This window comes from Pyxicephalus adspersus, chromosome 8, assembly GCF_032062135.1.
Source record: "Pyxicephalus adspersus chromosome 8, UCB_Pads_2.0, whole genome shotgun sequence".
NCBI classification, from domain to species: domain Eukaryota; kingdom Metazoa; phylum Chordata; class Amphibia; order Anura; family Pyxicephalidae; genus Pyxicephalus; species Pyxicephalus adspersus.
In genome coordinates, this window is record NC_092865.1 from 55,870,792 (window position 1) to 55,886,485 (window position 15,694).

The 15,694-nt window shown below is 41.5% G+C and overlaps 1 protein-coding gene and 1 long non-coding RNA gene across 3 annotated transcripts in view; one reads left to right on the forward strand and one right to left on the reverse strand.

Annotated features, from left to right (window-relative positions):
• The window catches only part of FRMD4B (FERM domain containing 4B), a 155,019-nt gene that overhangs the window by 60,726 nt on the left and 78,599 nt on the right, over positions 1-15,694 (forward strand). For both annotated transcript variants that reach the window (XM_072420777.1, XM_072420776.1), the window contains exons 4-5: positions 2,612-2,704; positions 12,433-12,517. In XM_072420777.1, coding sequence (XP_072276878.1) covers positions 2,612-2,704; positions 12,433-12,517 — 178 coding nt within the window. The remainder of the gene's footprint in view (positions 1-2,611; positions 2,705-12,432; positions 12,518-15,694) is intronic.
• Positions 1-15,694, reverse strand: part of LOC140337185 (uncharacterized) — a 105,268-nt gene that overhangs the window by 5,006 nt on the left and 84,568 nt on the right. The window contains exon 6 of the long non-coding RNA XR_011922000.1: positions 4,550-4,701. This is a non-coding gene — a long non-coding RNA (uncharacterized lncRNA). The remainder of the gene's footprint in view (positions 1-4,549; positions 4,702-15,694) is intronic.

Genomic DNA, 15,694 nt, shown 5'->3' on the forward strand with positions numbered 1-15,694 from the left:
AACACCTATTTAATGTACATCACTGCGTAATATGTTGGCACTATATAATTAATGTTTATTATTATTATTATTATTATTATTATTAATAATAATAATAATAATAATAATAATATTAATAATATAGTGATTAGCTGCTCCTGGGCACCACTATATGCACCCGTTAGCAGGTTTTAGAGTCAAACACAGTTAAGCATGGTATTGGTGCACAAGAAGTGATTATGGACGATCTCCAGTCCTCTAGCAAAAAAACAAAATGCAACAAATTAACTGCAGCTCACTGTGGTTGGAATGCATTCCCATTCAAGTCAACAAAAGTTGCTGGCCACTCAATGTTACATCCAGGAACTACGACGTAAACCACCGCAAGATTATTGCAACTCTTTGCAAACACGTGTACAAATAAGCTCCTTATTATTCCTATATGGTTGAATGAGAATGGTTTAGAGCATGGTTGAGCGTGCTGTAAACTGCTGGGGTCTACCCCAGGTCTGAAAGAGGCCTTCCTGCACCACCCTAGACACTCCTGTGGCTTGAGCTTCATAGCTGTGTATCTATATTGTGAGACCAGCTAAGGCTTTCTTGCCTCGGAATCAGTAGATTTGGAGTGATAGATTTGGTGATGTCACCACTGTGATAATTACAGTTGTACCTGGTGACCTGCCGTACAAGGATCTCCCTGCTTTTGCATTATTGGTTCTGTGCTCCACCTGCTTCATCCACATCTCTTGCTGCTTCTTGATTATCACTCCGCATCTGACATGAGGAAGTTAAACCTTGCTCCTCTACTTAATTGGCCACCTTCACCAACACATTGCAATGCATTTTAGATCAGTAATGGGGAGAAATCAGCAGCAGAGAATCTACATTTAATACTCATTACCCTTCTCAGATTCTGTTGCAAAAAAAAATAAAAAATAAAAAAGCTCCTCTAAAAAAAAGTTTATATTCATCAAGGGATCTTCCAAAATATTGAAAGCTTCCCTAGAAATGACCCTGGGATGGGAATTAAAACTTTTGTGTCCCAGAAGAAAGAAGGCACCATAGCAGACTTATGAATGCAATTGACAGTGGTTGTGATCCCTAAACCATGACTTTGTTATCCCACTCTCTCCTCCTCCTGTGTCACTGTTTGAATCTGTCTGTCATTTACAACACCTATTTAATGTACATCACTGCGTAATATGTTGGCACTATATAATTACTGTTTATTATTATTATTATTATTATTATTAATATTATTATTATTAATAATAATAATAATATTAATAATATAGTGATTATCTGCTCCTGGGCACCACTATATGCACCCGTTAGCAGATTTTAGAGTCAAACACAGTTAAGCATGGTTGTGGTGCACAAGAAGGGATTATGGACGATCTCCAGTCCTCTAGCAAAAAAACAAACTGCAACCACAGTGCAACCATGCTTAACTGCAGCTCACTGTGGTTGGAATGCATTCCCATTCAAGTCAACAAAAGTTGCTGGCCCCTCAATGTTATATCCAGGAACTACGACGTAAACCACCGCAAGATAAATGCAACTCTTTGCAAACACATGTACAAATAAGCTCATTATTCCTATATGGTTGAATGAGAATGGTTTAGAGCATGGCTGAGCGTGCTGTAAATTGCTGGGGTCTACCCCAGGTCTGAAAGAGGCCTTCCTGCACCACCCTAGACACTCCTGTGGCTTGAGCTTCATAGCTGTGTATCCATATTGTGAGACCATCTAAGGCTTTCTTGCCTCAGACTCAGTAGATTTGGAGTGAGAGATTTGGTGATGTCACCACTGTGATAATTACAGTTTCCTTGCTGGAGGAAAAGTTGTACCTGGTGACCTGCCGTACAAGGATCTCGCTGCTTTTGCATTATTGGTTCTGTGCTCCACCTGCTTCATCCACATCTCTTGCTGCTTCTTGATTATCACTTCGCATCTGACATGAGGAAGGTAAACCTTGCTCCTCTACTTAATTGGCCACTTTCATCAACACATTGCAATGCATTTTAGATCAGTAATGGGGAGAAATCAGCAGCAGAGAATCTACATGTAATACCCATTACCCTTCTCAGATTCTGTTGCAAAAAAAAATAAAAAAGCTCCTCTAAAAAAAAAGTTTATATTCGTCAAGGGATCTTCCGATGCAACACACTTTAAGGAGTGTTGGGTGGGTTGCATCCCCTGCCGTACTCTGTTGTTCATCTTGCCAGTCCCTGTGTTACTGCAAGGCACACCAGGGACATAGAGATCAGCAGGAGAAAACACAAAATGGGGAATGAAGTTTCCATTTACTTCTTGCAAAAGACGTGATGATTGCAGTAATTCTTTATTGAAAGCTTCCCTAGAAATGACCCTGGAATGGGAATTAAATCTTTTGTGTCCCAGAAGAAAGAAGGCACCATAGCAGACTTATGAATGCAATTGACAGTGGTTGTGATCCCTAAACCATGACTTTGTTATCCCACTAGATAGTGTCCAGTGGAGAGGAGCCCATATTGGATCTGAGGGACACAATATCTGAACCTGAACTCCAGACTTTAGCCAAGGATTGCAATGATTTGTAAACGTAACATTACTGAATCTTTAACATATTGTGTTCTATTTTCTTCCACAGAGGGCAATACACTTGGCTACAGATGGAACAAAGGGTGCTTGACCATGACTTGCCAAAGAAACCAGGCCCGGTAACCCTTTACTTTGTGGTAAGGTACGTCATCTCTCATTCCTTTTCTGCACTTTGGGTAGCATCTTTAACATGGTTGATGGATATATAAAAACTGAAATCCAACTGAACTCTGTGATCCTCAATACATGAATATTTTTTAGCGTAAAGTTTATGTATCAGCCTATTTCAATTCACTGCACAGTATAACTCAAACTAGAGAAAGGAAAAGCAGCACATGGAGTCAATCAGTTGTGTTGCAGAGTGGCAGAGAGAAAACCCTATTGGTCTCCTGCTTCTCCTTTCACTGTCACAGGCTTGGGAAGGGACCACACCAGTATGTTTTACTTAACTTTCCTCTAACCCCAACTTTGTAAACCTAAGACCGACCCTTCCTGTAACACCAGCATGCAAGTTGTGTACAGACCCTAAATATAGTCACTGGGCAAGTTTATTAATTGTGTCCAGCAACAGTAGTGTTCATTTTATGGATGGAAGAAGGGGTAGGAGGAACAGGAGGTGTCCTGCAGTGATCAATCCTTTAGGTTGATTAGTGATCTGGTAACAGGGCCACCATTGGGGAAGAGCAAGGGGTACTTCTGTACCTGGTCCCTATAGAAAGAGCCTGACTTTTGCGATGCTCAAACTTTAAAAAATGGGGGAGGAGGGCCCAGGAAGTTTACCTAGTATTGGGTCCCAATGGTGGACCTATATGGCAAGACAGATCACTAAACAACCTCAGGATACCAATATTATATTTTGATCCAACCTCAGGATACCAATATTAGCTTTTCACCCATCTGTTCATTTTGGGTGAAGAAAATCTAGCATCTGCACACACAGCTTTTCACTAAATAGGTTCCCATTTAAAAAAGTTCAATGCTGTAATACTCCAGTAGGGGGCACTGCACGCTTGGCATCCCTTTGCCCATTCAATGTGTAATCTGTAATTGCAGATTTTTATTCAGTTTGCAATGGGTGTAAATCACCAGGATTGCAGGGTTGTGATGATATCTTTAGTCAGCAAGATGAGCCGATAGCTTTCCTGTGAACTGGGTCAGAGAGCCCAATCGTTGGGCAAAATAAGAGATACCAATAAAGGCGGAACACTGGATATAATCAGCTACTGGCTAGCTTATAAAATGTTGTTTATTGGTCACATAGTCATTAAGGGTAAAGGTATTTTCCATTCTATGGCTGCACCACCTAACCTAAAGCTTATGGGTCTGGGATTGCATTTGTCCTGCCTGTGGCAGTCAGAAGCATTGCACAGGGAAGGGAGGGGCCTAAGGGTACGCAGAAGAGGCAGCCACATTGGGCTCCATGGCATTTGGAAATAAAAAGTGCAGAAGGTGCAACCTTTGCTGCTAATGTAGTTCAGGGCTCATGAAATGGGGTAGGGGGGCACATTGGACTTTTTGGGTACTACAAGACTCCAGGATCTCCCTTCCTCCATCCTTTCTTTATTCTTCCCTCACTGTCTTTAGCTGGAAAAAGATAGAAGCACTTGGCAGCACAGAGATTGTCCAACAATTTGAGTCACCCATTACGGTAAACATGAAATGTGCGATCAAGCATCAACCCCACTGTTGTATCAAGGGTCACATATTTGCCATCCTTAGACCTTTGTTAGGTTTCTGTGTCTCAACCGGGTAAGATTTATCTTACTTCCTGTCCCAGTGACACCTAGGATTTTGTGAGCTGCACACTGTATTTCCTGGTCTCTGCATGGCATTATTTGGATATTAAAGAAACTTGTTCTGGTAGTGATGCCCACTCCCTGCACTGCTCGGAACCAGGTGCTGGCTCCTATAAGACTCGTCCTGCAGGTTAAAAAAAACGAAAGCCGCACTCCAAATCTTTGGGCTTATGTGTACATTATTGTCTTACCTGGTGCTAGGCTGACCACCTGGGTTCACCTGGAGCTCCCTCTGATGCATCTCACTCAATAGGAGAATATTTGTTGTATTCTCTGCACTTTATTCACTGCAAAGCAAAGGTTTCATTGCTGACCTCTTGGAAAATGTTAGGTGCCTGGCTGCCTATGGTTAAACAAAGTAGAAAAAGAAAGAAATAGGTTTAAGGCTTTAGGGTTGTTTTTTAAATAATAATTTTGTATTGATGTGCTTGCAGTTTATACATAATCATTTGTATACATCAAATAAATCATATCCCCAGTTTTATTAAATTTCATAGAACTGGGATATCAGGTACTATACAATGATACTCTAACAAAATAGAGAGGGGAGTAACCGTATTGGTCGTTTACGTCCCGACACGCTTCGTCACGATTTGGCTCCTTCAGGGGTTCATTATGGTATCCGGACTGTGCGGACTGTAGCTGCCTATGGTAAAAATGGAGTCGAAGACGTGAAACAGAATGCAGATCCATAAAGGCAGACTAAAGGCATTGCCCCTAAATTGGATACTTGTTAACTGCTGAAGCCATTGAATCTGTATGGCAGCCAAAGAAGTAGTTTTTTTTTTAAAACGAAGGTCAGCAGTGACAACCCCCGTACGATCCCAGAAGCTGCCTGACACCTGAACCCCATGCTAATCCTGGAACTACTCAGCTTCACTGAATGATATATCTGCCTTCTGAGCTAGCCAGGAATCAGACAATGTTGCCTTCCACCCTGGATTTTAGACAGGTCCTCTTTAACGCTTTATTTTGGTCTCAGCTAATAGGGACATACATTGTGCTGTGGGTATTACATTTGACAGTTACAGAATAGATTGTCTTTAGTGCAGCCACTTCACAAGTCTATAGCTGATAAATAAAACCAGGCAGCATTGCACAGCGGCTCGTTATCCAGTGTGCGAGAAGTGTTGTATTAATCAAAGTCCCCAAACTCAGCCGAATCTTCCATGGAAAGTGCCCTGAGTGTCGCTTCTTTTTATTGAAGTGGAGAAAGTACAACATAATGAAGACATTGGTATGGCTCCTGCCTAGAACAAATCTGTGAGCAGCTCATACCTAAGTCCTGAAATATACCAGAGCCAGAACTTTATCATGTTGGGTAAGACAGAAAGGGGTTCAATACTCTTTGTTTAATGAGGAGGGGGGATTTGTCTTCACTTCTTGTCTTCTAGACACAACAGGAAGTAAAAAGGAAATCTCTTGGAATCAAAGCATAGGCCAAGTACATATGAGCAGATCTGCAATTGCATTTGGCCAGTGCCTCTGATCAAAATTCTGAATGGTTGTCCTAGAACTCTCCACATATATGTACCAGGCATGGGCGAGGTTAAAGTGCCAATGCATGAGGGCCCTCCTATGCTAAGAGCAGCCCTTTCACTGACTTGGGAGGGCCCTAGGTTAGTTCTGAACAGGGGCCCACTGTTGGCTACGTCAGCCATTGGTACAAGGTTCTGCTCTTCACAGAAAGCAATCTGAATCCTGATTGATTTTCGATCGGATGGTCTGTTAATTCTTCCCACAATGCTTTCACTCAATAATTACTAACACATTCACAAAACTTGATATCCAAAATATCAGTCTCCTAAGTCTTCTATCCAGCCATGGCAATACCATAGGAAATGAATGGGGGCAGCAGGGAGTGGTCCAGTATCACTTACCGCTACCAGCTGTCAAATCTGCAGAACCCTGCGGTGCAAATGACAAGGTGGTTGGCAAGGTACCTGCTGCCAGGAGCCACATGCGTAATTCCTTGATCATACTGCAGGTCTGAACCTAGTATAAGCCCAAGGAAAATAATGCCTCTTGATAGCTATCACCTGGACAAGTGCTTCAATTGGGAGATTTCAAGTTTTAATGACAATTCACAATTATTTAATTTTACATTCTTTATTTCCAATCACAAGGACAGTGATCATATCATAGAGTTCATATCCTCATTGGGGGCACAATAAAAACCCAAAGAGGGGTTTAACCCTACACAGCCGAGTATAACATATATGGCTAGGTTTCCAATATATAAATTGATAATTGATATTGATATCAGACTTTGCCCCCATACACAGAGTGGGGTGTTAGTCAGAGCCTGGCATGCTTCCGGTTACTCATCTGCCTTTGGGCATCATGTTGGCAGCACCCACTGTGCCGCAACACCTTTCTAGGGTGCTCCGTGAACATGCCCTTGGAGAAGAATATATTATATAACATCCAGGGGAAGGGGGTCATGTTTAGACAGGCAGACTGGTTATACTGGTTTTGCCAGTTTAGAAGCAAGTTGGATCCGTCGTAAACTAACACCTGGAAATAAAATCGAGAAGAATGAATAAGGTTCGGTCTGAGAGGCTACAAATACTGCGTCTGATTAGCTAGGTTGTACACTGACAGTATTACGTTGCGTGACAGCTTAATGGGCACTTAAATTTTTTTTTATCCATCGCTTCTTTACCATTTTAATGCTCCACTGCTGTCCCCAAACAGTGGCAGATGTAGCCAACACTGGGCCCTGGGCAGAACTGGCCTAGTCCCCCCCTGCTGAACTGACTTACGGGGTTTGTGTTGGCTAAGAAGTGTAAGGGGCCCTTATTCAGCGGCACACTTTGTACTTCCCTATGTCCGCCCTGTCCGAACCCTCTTCTTGTGTTTGTTGCTAGCAGTCCTCCCCTTATTGTAGGCTCAGTGGGTCTCTCACCCCTTAGGGGCATCATCATGAAGGCTGGGCTCTCAGGAATCAGGATTGAGCCATGCTTCCGTATTATTATTTGGTATTTCAAAGTATTGGGCCCATGCATTACTCCCCTTCCACCCATGTACTGGCCTCTAGTACTGTGACAGGGTTCTCAGCATTGTTTAACTCTAAGTCCTAAATATTGCTTTCACAGGACTCCTTCTCCTACATTCTGTTGACCAAATAGAGAGTTTGTGTGATGGAAATATCATTATGTACAGCTGGTGAGCTCACACCCTTCATGGGTAAAGGTCCATTTCAGCAGTGATGCTGATCACATTATCTGTTATAAATATGACCACTAGAGGGAGCACTCACAGGTCTTATTATGAAATATGATTCTCAAAATGCAGGAGTCATTAAATACTGCTTAGTAAATTCTTAGTAAAAAATAAAACATGCATACATTTCAGGCATGAAGCTAATTTTACATTACGTTGGAAACTTCCCCTCCAAAGGACACAAACATAGCTCAGTTTGGATCTCTACCACCAATCTGCAAGATCAAGTTTTCAACAAACAGCAAGAATCAGCCTGCAGCCTTTTGTGAGCGTGAAACTGACACCGCGATGACCTTTCACTATCCGACCGCAGACAAGAAAGGCGACTGTTCATTATTTCATATTCCTCGCATCTTTACACTTTTCCTCTGTTCAGGTGATAATAACAGAGCTTAGGGGGAAACGGCTTCAGTTTCAGGCATATTTACCGCAGGCTGTCCAGGAGATTGAATTATCAAACATTCAAACTCGACACAATATTCATCCACTCTGGTTTAACTATTTCTGACAGCAAACGATAAAAATACAGAAAAAAAAAATAAATGGAGGTGGAAGAGATGTGTCAAACATTCATTATCCTTATAGTAAGAGGAGGCAGGTAGGTATTATCATTGGGCTTAGGTAGGCCTGGTATGCAGGGGATGATTTCTATTTCCGAGCCAATAAAATGATCAGATAACAAAAACAAACACAAGAGACCCATATAGCTGTTTTGGGTCTAATGAAAGAATGGGGTTTTCAAGGTTGTTACCAAAAAAGAAACTTAGACATATATATCAGAAAACTTATTTGGGTACTTATTTAGGGAGAACTCCTTAGGTTAATAAAGTAAAAACTCTCTAGTTGTGTGTAAGTAGATCAACAAATACCATATAAAAAGGATATCAAAAGCATGGCTGAATTATTTCTCCTAATACTATTTTACTAACACGTTTCGCAAAAGTGCTTCCTCAGGGGAATAGGCGATTTTGATTTTCAGATCATTCATGAGAAATATCATGGGAGGTTGGATGTACATTCAAAGAGATTTTATCGGGTGGCTCTCTTTTCACAGGTATTTCAATGGAGCTCAGAGTTCTCATGGTGGGCGGGGGTTCAAAATCAAAAAGGAGCCCTTGATCAATCCATCACAATGGGAGTATTGGGTCAGGTCAAGGGATCAAAATGACGAAAAAAATGTAATGTAATGCTATGTAAAGTGTGCCACTGACCAATAATAAATGACTGAATTTTTGAGTTTTTTGGGAGGATGAACAAAATGGTCATATTACAAATTATTGAGGTCCTGCATATGAAAGATCGACTAAATCTGCTCCATCAGTCCAGGGCTTGCCCCATCCCCTCTGTTCTCCTATAAATAAAAGAAGATTTTAACCATTTCAGTTCTCAGATCTTTTAGCCCTTTTGGACCAGAACAGTTTTTACATTTCCACCATTGGCCTGTTTATCCAGGGATGATTTTGTTATTATTTAACTCAGATTTAATCACCTGCCCCTATTCCCTCGCAGGGGGCCGCCATATTTTTCTTTCCTCATTTGCCATCCTCAGCTATCTTCATTAGACAGGTAGGGATGGTGTAATTCCTACGCAGGTGCCCGGGAGGTCATTCAATCTCAGAACGCTCAAAGTAAACTGGGATAGCCGGGTATGCAAACAACTTTTTGCCAGATACACAGAGCAATCAGGCAGGTAGAAGGGTTTATTGCAGAAAGGACATCATCTATCCCTTTTCTGCAATAATGATCTGCATGATCAAGTGTAACTTTAATTCATCCCTAAGGTAACAAAATAATACCAACTTTTTCTTCACAGGGATGAGCTAGGCATTATTATTTAAAAAAAATATATATATATTTTTCACTAAGTTTCTATGCAACTGGTCCGTACAGTTATTGTTAGAATATCCTGGGATCAGGATTTGTTCCTTCTTTCTAGTATGTTACTATTGTTTCTTATTTTGTTTTCTTTGTTAGTATTTTCTTTGTCAAAAATATCGAAAAAAAATAATAAAAAATATAATGTTTAAAAAAAAAAAAAACAACAGCCATAATCAAATTCTAGTAAAAAAAAATTAAAATAATTAAAAACAATAAAAACATAAAATAATTGATCACTTTTTTTTACTTTTTGCACATTTCCTTAGTTTAAAATAAAGATAGGATCAAAAACAACAACAACAAAAAGGAAATAAAATAAAAACCTTTAAAAAGCTTTAAAAATAAATTGAATTAGTAGAATAAAAAGAATGGCTAAGGGCAGAAGGGGAGAAAGGAGATGTTTAAGTTTTTTAGTAAAGTTTAGTTATTTAGTAAAGGGTTATATAAGAATACATTACCATTATATATATATATTATTATTATTATTATTATTATTAATAATAATATACAGAATTTTTATAGCACCAACATATTACACAGTGCTGTACATTAAATAGGGGTTGCAAATGACAGACAAATACAGACAGTGACACAGGAGGGGGAGAGGACCCTGGCCCGAAGAGCTTACAATCCAGGAGGTGGGGGAAGTAACACACAATATGTGTGTGTATTTTTGTGCTTGTAAGGTCTCTTTTTCTCTTTCACTGTATACAGTATAACTGAAATAAATAAATAAAATATGTATAGCAAACCATTATTGTGCTTGTTATGTATGATTTATGTTCATCTCTATTTTTGTGACCTTTTTGCTGTGAGTGGTTAACACATTTTTGTTGCAATGTTTTTGCCTGGAGCCGACATCCCGGAGAGATCTCGGTGTATAGGCTGATATGTGTATCCTCATGTCACAGCAATCACACGTGGTTGTCTGAAATGTAATAGAAAACCAATTTATCGCCAAATGGAATTTCTCTCTGCGGCAGAAGCAAGGGGACTCAATTTCCATGGCTTACATTACTGGCTGACGAATCAGGCTTTTTCTTCTCCATCTAAATAAAATTGTTACCTGACAACACCGGGGGCTCAGGTTAGAATCTGGGGGTGTTATACACCGCCATTTGCAGAAATGTTATCTTGTTTGCTTAAAAGAAACCAAAGGTAGGGAAAACATGAAGGTTGTCACTGCTGGCTTCTTAAATATTTATTGGTTGTCATGCTGATCCTCTGACATCAACACTGTCCTGGGAAATGTACAATGTTGTAAGATCAATAAAAAAAAGTCTTAGACATAAATGAACTAGGACTTTTTTTTTAATTGTTTTGAAGTTTTTAACATTATAAAAAAATAAAATAAAAAAAAGTTAAGCTGCTATACTTATCTTCAATCCAGAACTGCGTTCTGCAGTAGATTTGATCCACCACAAGATGTCCTCAGTCTTCTGAGTTGGATGATGACTGGTGTCACTCAACTTGGTACGACATTATCACAAATGCTGGGTGTCATGGACACGCCCCCAATAATTATGCAGTTACTATACACATTGGGATCTGATCATTCAACGCTCGGCACCAGCTGCATTCTATACCAAAGTCACATGACCAAGTAGATGAAAGATCACATGACCCATGCCAATTCTTATCTTTCTATTTTTATCCACTCTTTCCCAAACTGCTACCAGGCCAAATTTAATGATATAAAAAAACCTTTAAAGAGGAAATCTCTGTAGCTGATCCCATTCATGTGTCACCCATTCAATAAAATACCATCCTCAGCATTTCCTGGGAGCTCCTTACTTATGATGGATCTGCAGGGTGACAACAGCTTATAAATCTACATAACAATGACACAATTATACAACACATCTCCTCCTTCTCACCAGCCTGACATCTTATCTGTCTGCCCCACATGGGGAACCCGTTTTGCTTTAATTGATCCATTTGGTAACAGAAAAGAGAGACATCCTCTGATCTATGGTTGGGGACCACAGATGTCACTGATCACTGCCCCGCACTTATCTCCATAGAACACGGGACTAATGCTGTCAGGGATGGTAAATTAGCAGGAGGAGGGGGATGAATGCAAAGCTTAAAACTCAACCTGACGTTCATTGGGTCTAGGACAATCCGCAATCATTAAAAAAAATCAGCATTTATTAAACCCAAGTGGTATTACTTGCAATATCTACACAGCAGGGCTTGGAAAGTGAAAGGAAGAAGCAGCACAAAAAGCCAATCAGTGCTGACAAGAAGCTTGCTGATAGGTGGAGAGAGATGAGCTCATCACTGTGCTGCTTTTTATTTTGCTGCCCAATCACCAGCTATGTTGCAACCTGGGCTTTGAGGAAGTACGTTAATAGATTCTGGCAGTCAGACTGAGGACATCTAGTGGCAGATAAAATAACTGCAGGAAAAATATCTCAATTGAAGGCTTTTGTAATTTTATTATTTTTTATGTCTTTGCTTTTTTGCATTTGTATTGAAAACATGTTTAGATTTTTGGCCATAGCGCTCTCAGTGGTGTCATTTCCCTGGACCAGCTTTTCATACATATTATAGCCCCCTGGGAATGTTCGTGCTGGTCCAGCTACTCCACCATTCACCATACATAACCTTTTATGTGGCATCCTGATCAATATTACAGAATGTATACCTGTCAGTGGCTCTTTACACATCAAAGGTATATCAATTATAAGAAGATTGTAATGATTGCTCTGGCGACAGGGTCCTATTAGCCGCCATTGCACTTTGATGGAGACCTGAACACAAATCATTATGAAGAATATTATTGTGGTATGAGTTTGCTTTGTGTTTGTTCTTGGTTCCGCAGGCACACCTTTTGTCTGAACTAAGATTGTATCGTACAATACGTTTGTCAGGTGTAAGAAAAGTAGATGCCCCGCCCAGATTTTGGGAAGGGGCGGAGTCTGGTTTATACACAGGTAATAACGTGTTTGTTATTTTTTCTTTTCAGGTTTTACATAGAAAGTATCACATTTCTCAAAGAGGTCACAACCGTCCAATTGTTCTTCCTGAATGCCAAGACCTGCGTGTTCAAGGTAATATGTGGAGATATTTGTAGTACTTGGAGGAATTAGGGGTAGGGCCCCCATCTACCCCAAAACATTCTACACCCCCATTCCCACCCCCTGACCCTGCCCATCCCTTACCGATGTTCTTAGAGTGAACCTATCACCATACTGTGCAAAATTTTTTACAATTTCCCCGCCCCCTTCTTCTTCACTGCCGTGGCAGTAAGGAATGAAGAGTAAACTTGCAGCCTCCTGGGTTACTTGCCTTACATATCCCAGGAAGCTGCGGGCTGCTCCTTCTGCCTGGGATCGGGCATGTGTCATCAGGGGACTTCTGTAAATGTGAAAAACTAAGCGCTTGATCTCACGCATGCACAGAGTGAAATCAGCACTCATTTTTTTAGATTTGTCACATGATCTTGCGCATGCGCAATGTGAGATTGGGTGATGTCATAAAGAACCTGAAAGAAAGAAGATGGTGAAATGGGACAGAACGGAAAAGGGAACAGAAAGTAGAGGGAAGCGGAGAGCAGGATTCACTGGGCGTGGCATGTACATTGATTGAGGCGTTCAATAAATAAAAGTAAGTGATTGTTGCAAGTCAGATGATTGTTGCTGGAAATGATCTTTCATTATGGTAGAATGAACAAGCGCTGGTGTTCTTTTCAATAAAAAGGAATAGATGAGCGAGCGGCACCCCAGTGTGCTCTCCTCTATTTAAATGCACAGCGGTCATTCCCATCTGGTTGTTTATCAATTTACTGTGTTGGATTGATGAACAATGTCAGGGAATAGCTGTACACATGTTAGTTTTTGTTTGGGACAAGCACAGCGATTTGTCTTGGATAAGAATCTGACATGTGTACAGGGTTCCCCCCTACCTTCCCTGATGTTGTTAATCAATCCGTCACAGCAAATTGATGAATGACCAATAAGTAATGACTGCTAGCTGCTCACTTCTATGTGGGTGCTGCTCGCCTATCCTCCCCTCTCTATAAAACATTAATTCATTCATCTGTCACTAGAAATGATCACAAATGATCGTTGCCAGTGGCAATCCTCCGACAACTGTACAGAGCTTTAGGTTGAACAATTCTGCTTTCAGCAATGCTGGAAGGTGGACAAAGCGGGAATCCCCCTGCCCATCATCCTCCTGGAGATCATTTCAGAGGAGGAGGAGGCCTGGAGACGATTCAGCCCAGGTTCACCAAACAATGGATTTCTTTATCTGGCCCCTAGAACAGCCGGAGCCCCATAAACAGTGACACTATTATATTAAACGGTGAATACAGCCAGCGGAGGAAGGAGATTTTGTTTCTACATGTTGAGGGGATGTTTATCCTCAGATTAGGTCCCACTTCTTCAAAAGGTCCTGCTATGTGTTTGATGTTTACCTAGCTATATGCGTGGCATGCAGTAAACCGCACTAATTGATACTTTTCGGTAATCTCCGGCAGGCCATCACCATGCTGGCAGGCTTTCTATTGTACGGCGTGGTGTGGAAATTAGGAAAGTTGTATATAGGATGCAAAAGGAGCAAATATTAAACTGAACTTGTCTATGGACATTCATGTGTTTTCTCTCAGCAGCTCAGCTCTCCCTGATCACCCCACCAACATTTAGTGAGCAGCTCAGCTCCCAATCAACTCACTCACATAAGTAATTTAGAAGCTTAGTTCCCCTTGCTTTCCCCTTCCAGCAATGGCTCAGCTCCCCCTCAACTTTTTCCCAGCGGTGATTTAGGTCCCCCTTACTCTGCAGCTCAGCTCACCCTGTAACCCTATCCCAGGGAGAAAGAACCATAGCTCAGCTCTACCTCAACTTTCCCCCAGCTGTGATTTACCTGCTCTGCTCCCCCATCCCAGCATTTAATCAGCTACTCAGCAACCCCTGCTCCCCCTCCCAACATTACTTCTGTAGCTCAGATCCACTCCTGGCAGTGACTGAGCAGCTCAGCTCCTCCTCAACTTGCTCTAAGCAGTGATTTAGCAGCTAAATTCCTCCTTCTACCAGTGACACAGCTGCTAAACTTTCCCTCAACTATCTCCCAGTAGTAATTGAGCAGTTTGACTCCCTTTGCACCCTAGCAGTGATTTAGCAGATTAGCTCCCCCTATTTCTCAATCCCAAGCATCACTCTGCAGCTCAGCTCCCCTGCAACCCCATCCCAAAAGTAGCACAAAAGCCCAGCTCTCCCTGTTCTATCCTCACGGTATTAATTCAAGAGCTCAGCTCACCCTGATAATTTCCTGTCTGCTGTAATTTGCAGCTGTATTCCCCCTGCTCCTCTCCTTCAGCAATAAATCAGCAGCGCAGCTCCCCCTCCCAGTAGCAGCTCAGCTACACCTCACATATATAAATATTACTTTGGCTCTCACATTTTTTATAAAGCCCGCCAAGAGTGACTCTCGCAAGGACAATCCTAAAACAGTACCGACCCGGGAATCATTTCAGATTGCCCCAGTCCAGTTCCCCTTCTGTCCGTTCAGATTATTCATCCCACCATAACTATTGCAGCAGCATTGCATGGTAAGCAGACTGTAGGACTAAAATGTTCATTTTGTGGTTGTGTCGGATAATCCGGGCCCGGTGACCCACACAGATCATTTATCATTGTCAGGCCCATGACAAGCGTCACCGGTGTGCAGATCATGTGACCTATGCCGAGAAATCCGCAGAGCTGGTTTGATGGACTTGTCCGCCTTTTCAACCATGAAGCTCTGTAAATCTGAATGATTTTCCGTAAACACAAGACGGTGAAGTTGGGATTTAGCCAGCTACAGTCAGGCTGCCGGTTGCAGGTGTGCAGCGCAGCCCATTGTAAATGACCTTGTCAATTCGAGATTTAAAAGATGCAGAACGTGAGCTGGGTGAAGGTCATTTTGCAAGAATCTGCATGCAATGCCTGTGCTGGTTCAGCTCCTCCTCGTCTTATAAAATCTGCAGTGCCGGGACTGCGTCAGAACCCTGCACCCATAACAAGGGTGGAGTCAGCCTATTACTCTTATCAATGAAGCCCTAAAACATTACTTTCTTTACCGAGGTCACCGTCTCCTGGAATGTTTCCTGGCAGGAAATAAACCGGTTACATTAGTTTCTGGCTAGAAAAAAAAACATGCAAATTGCACTGACTTGCAAAAAGGGCCAATCAGAGTTTGGATCTCTATTTATGTCCATCCAATCCTGATATTTGTACACAGCTGCT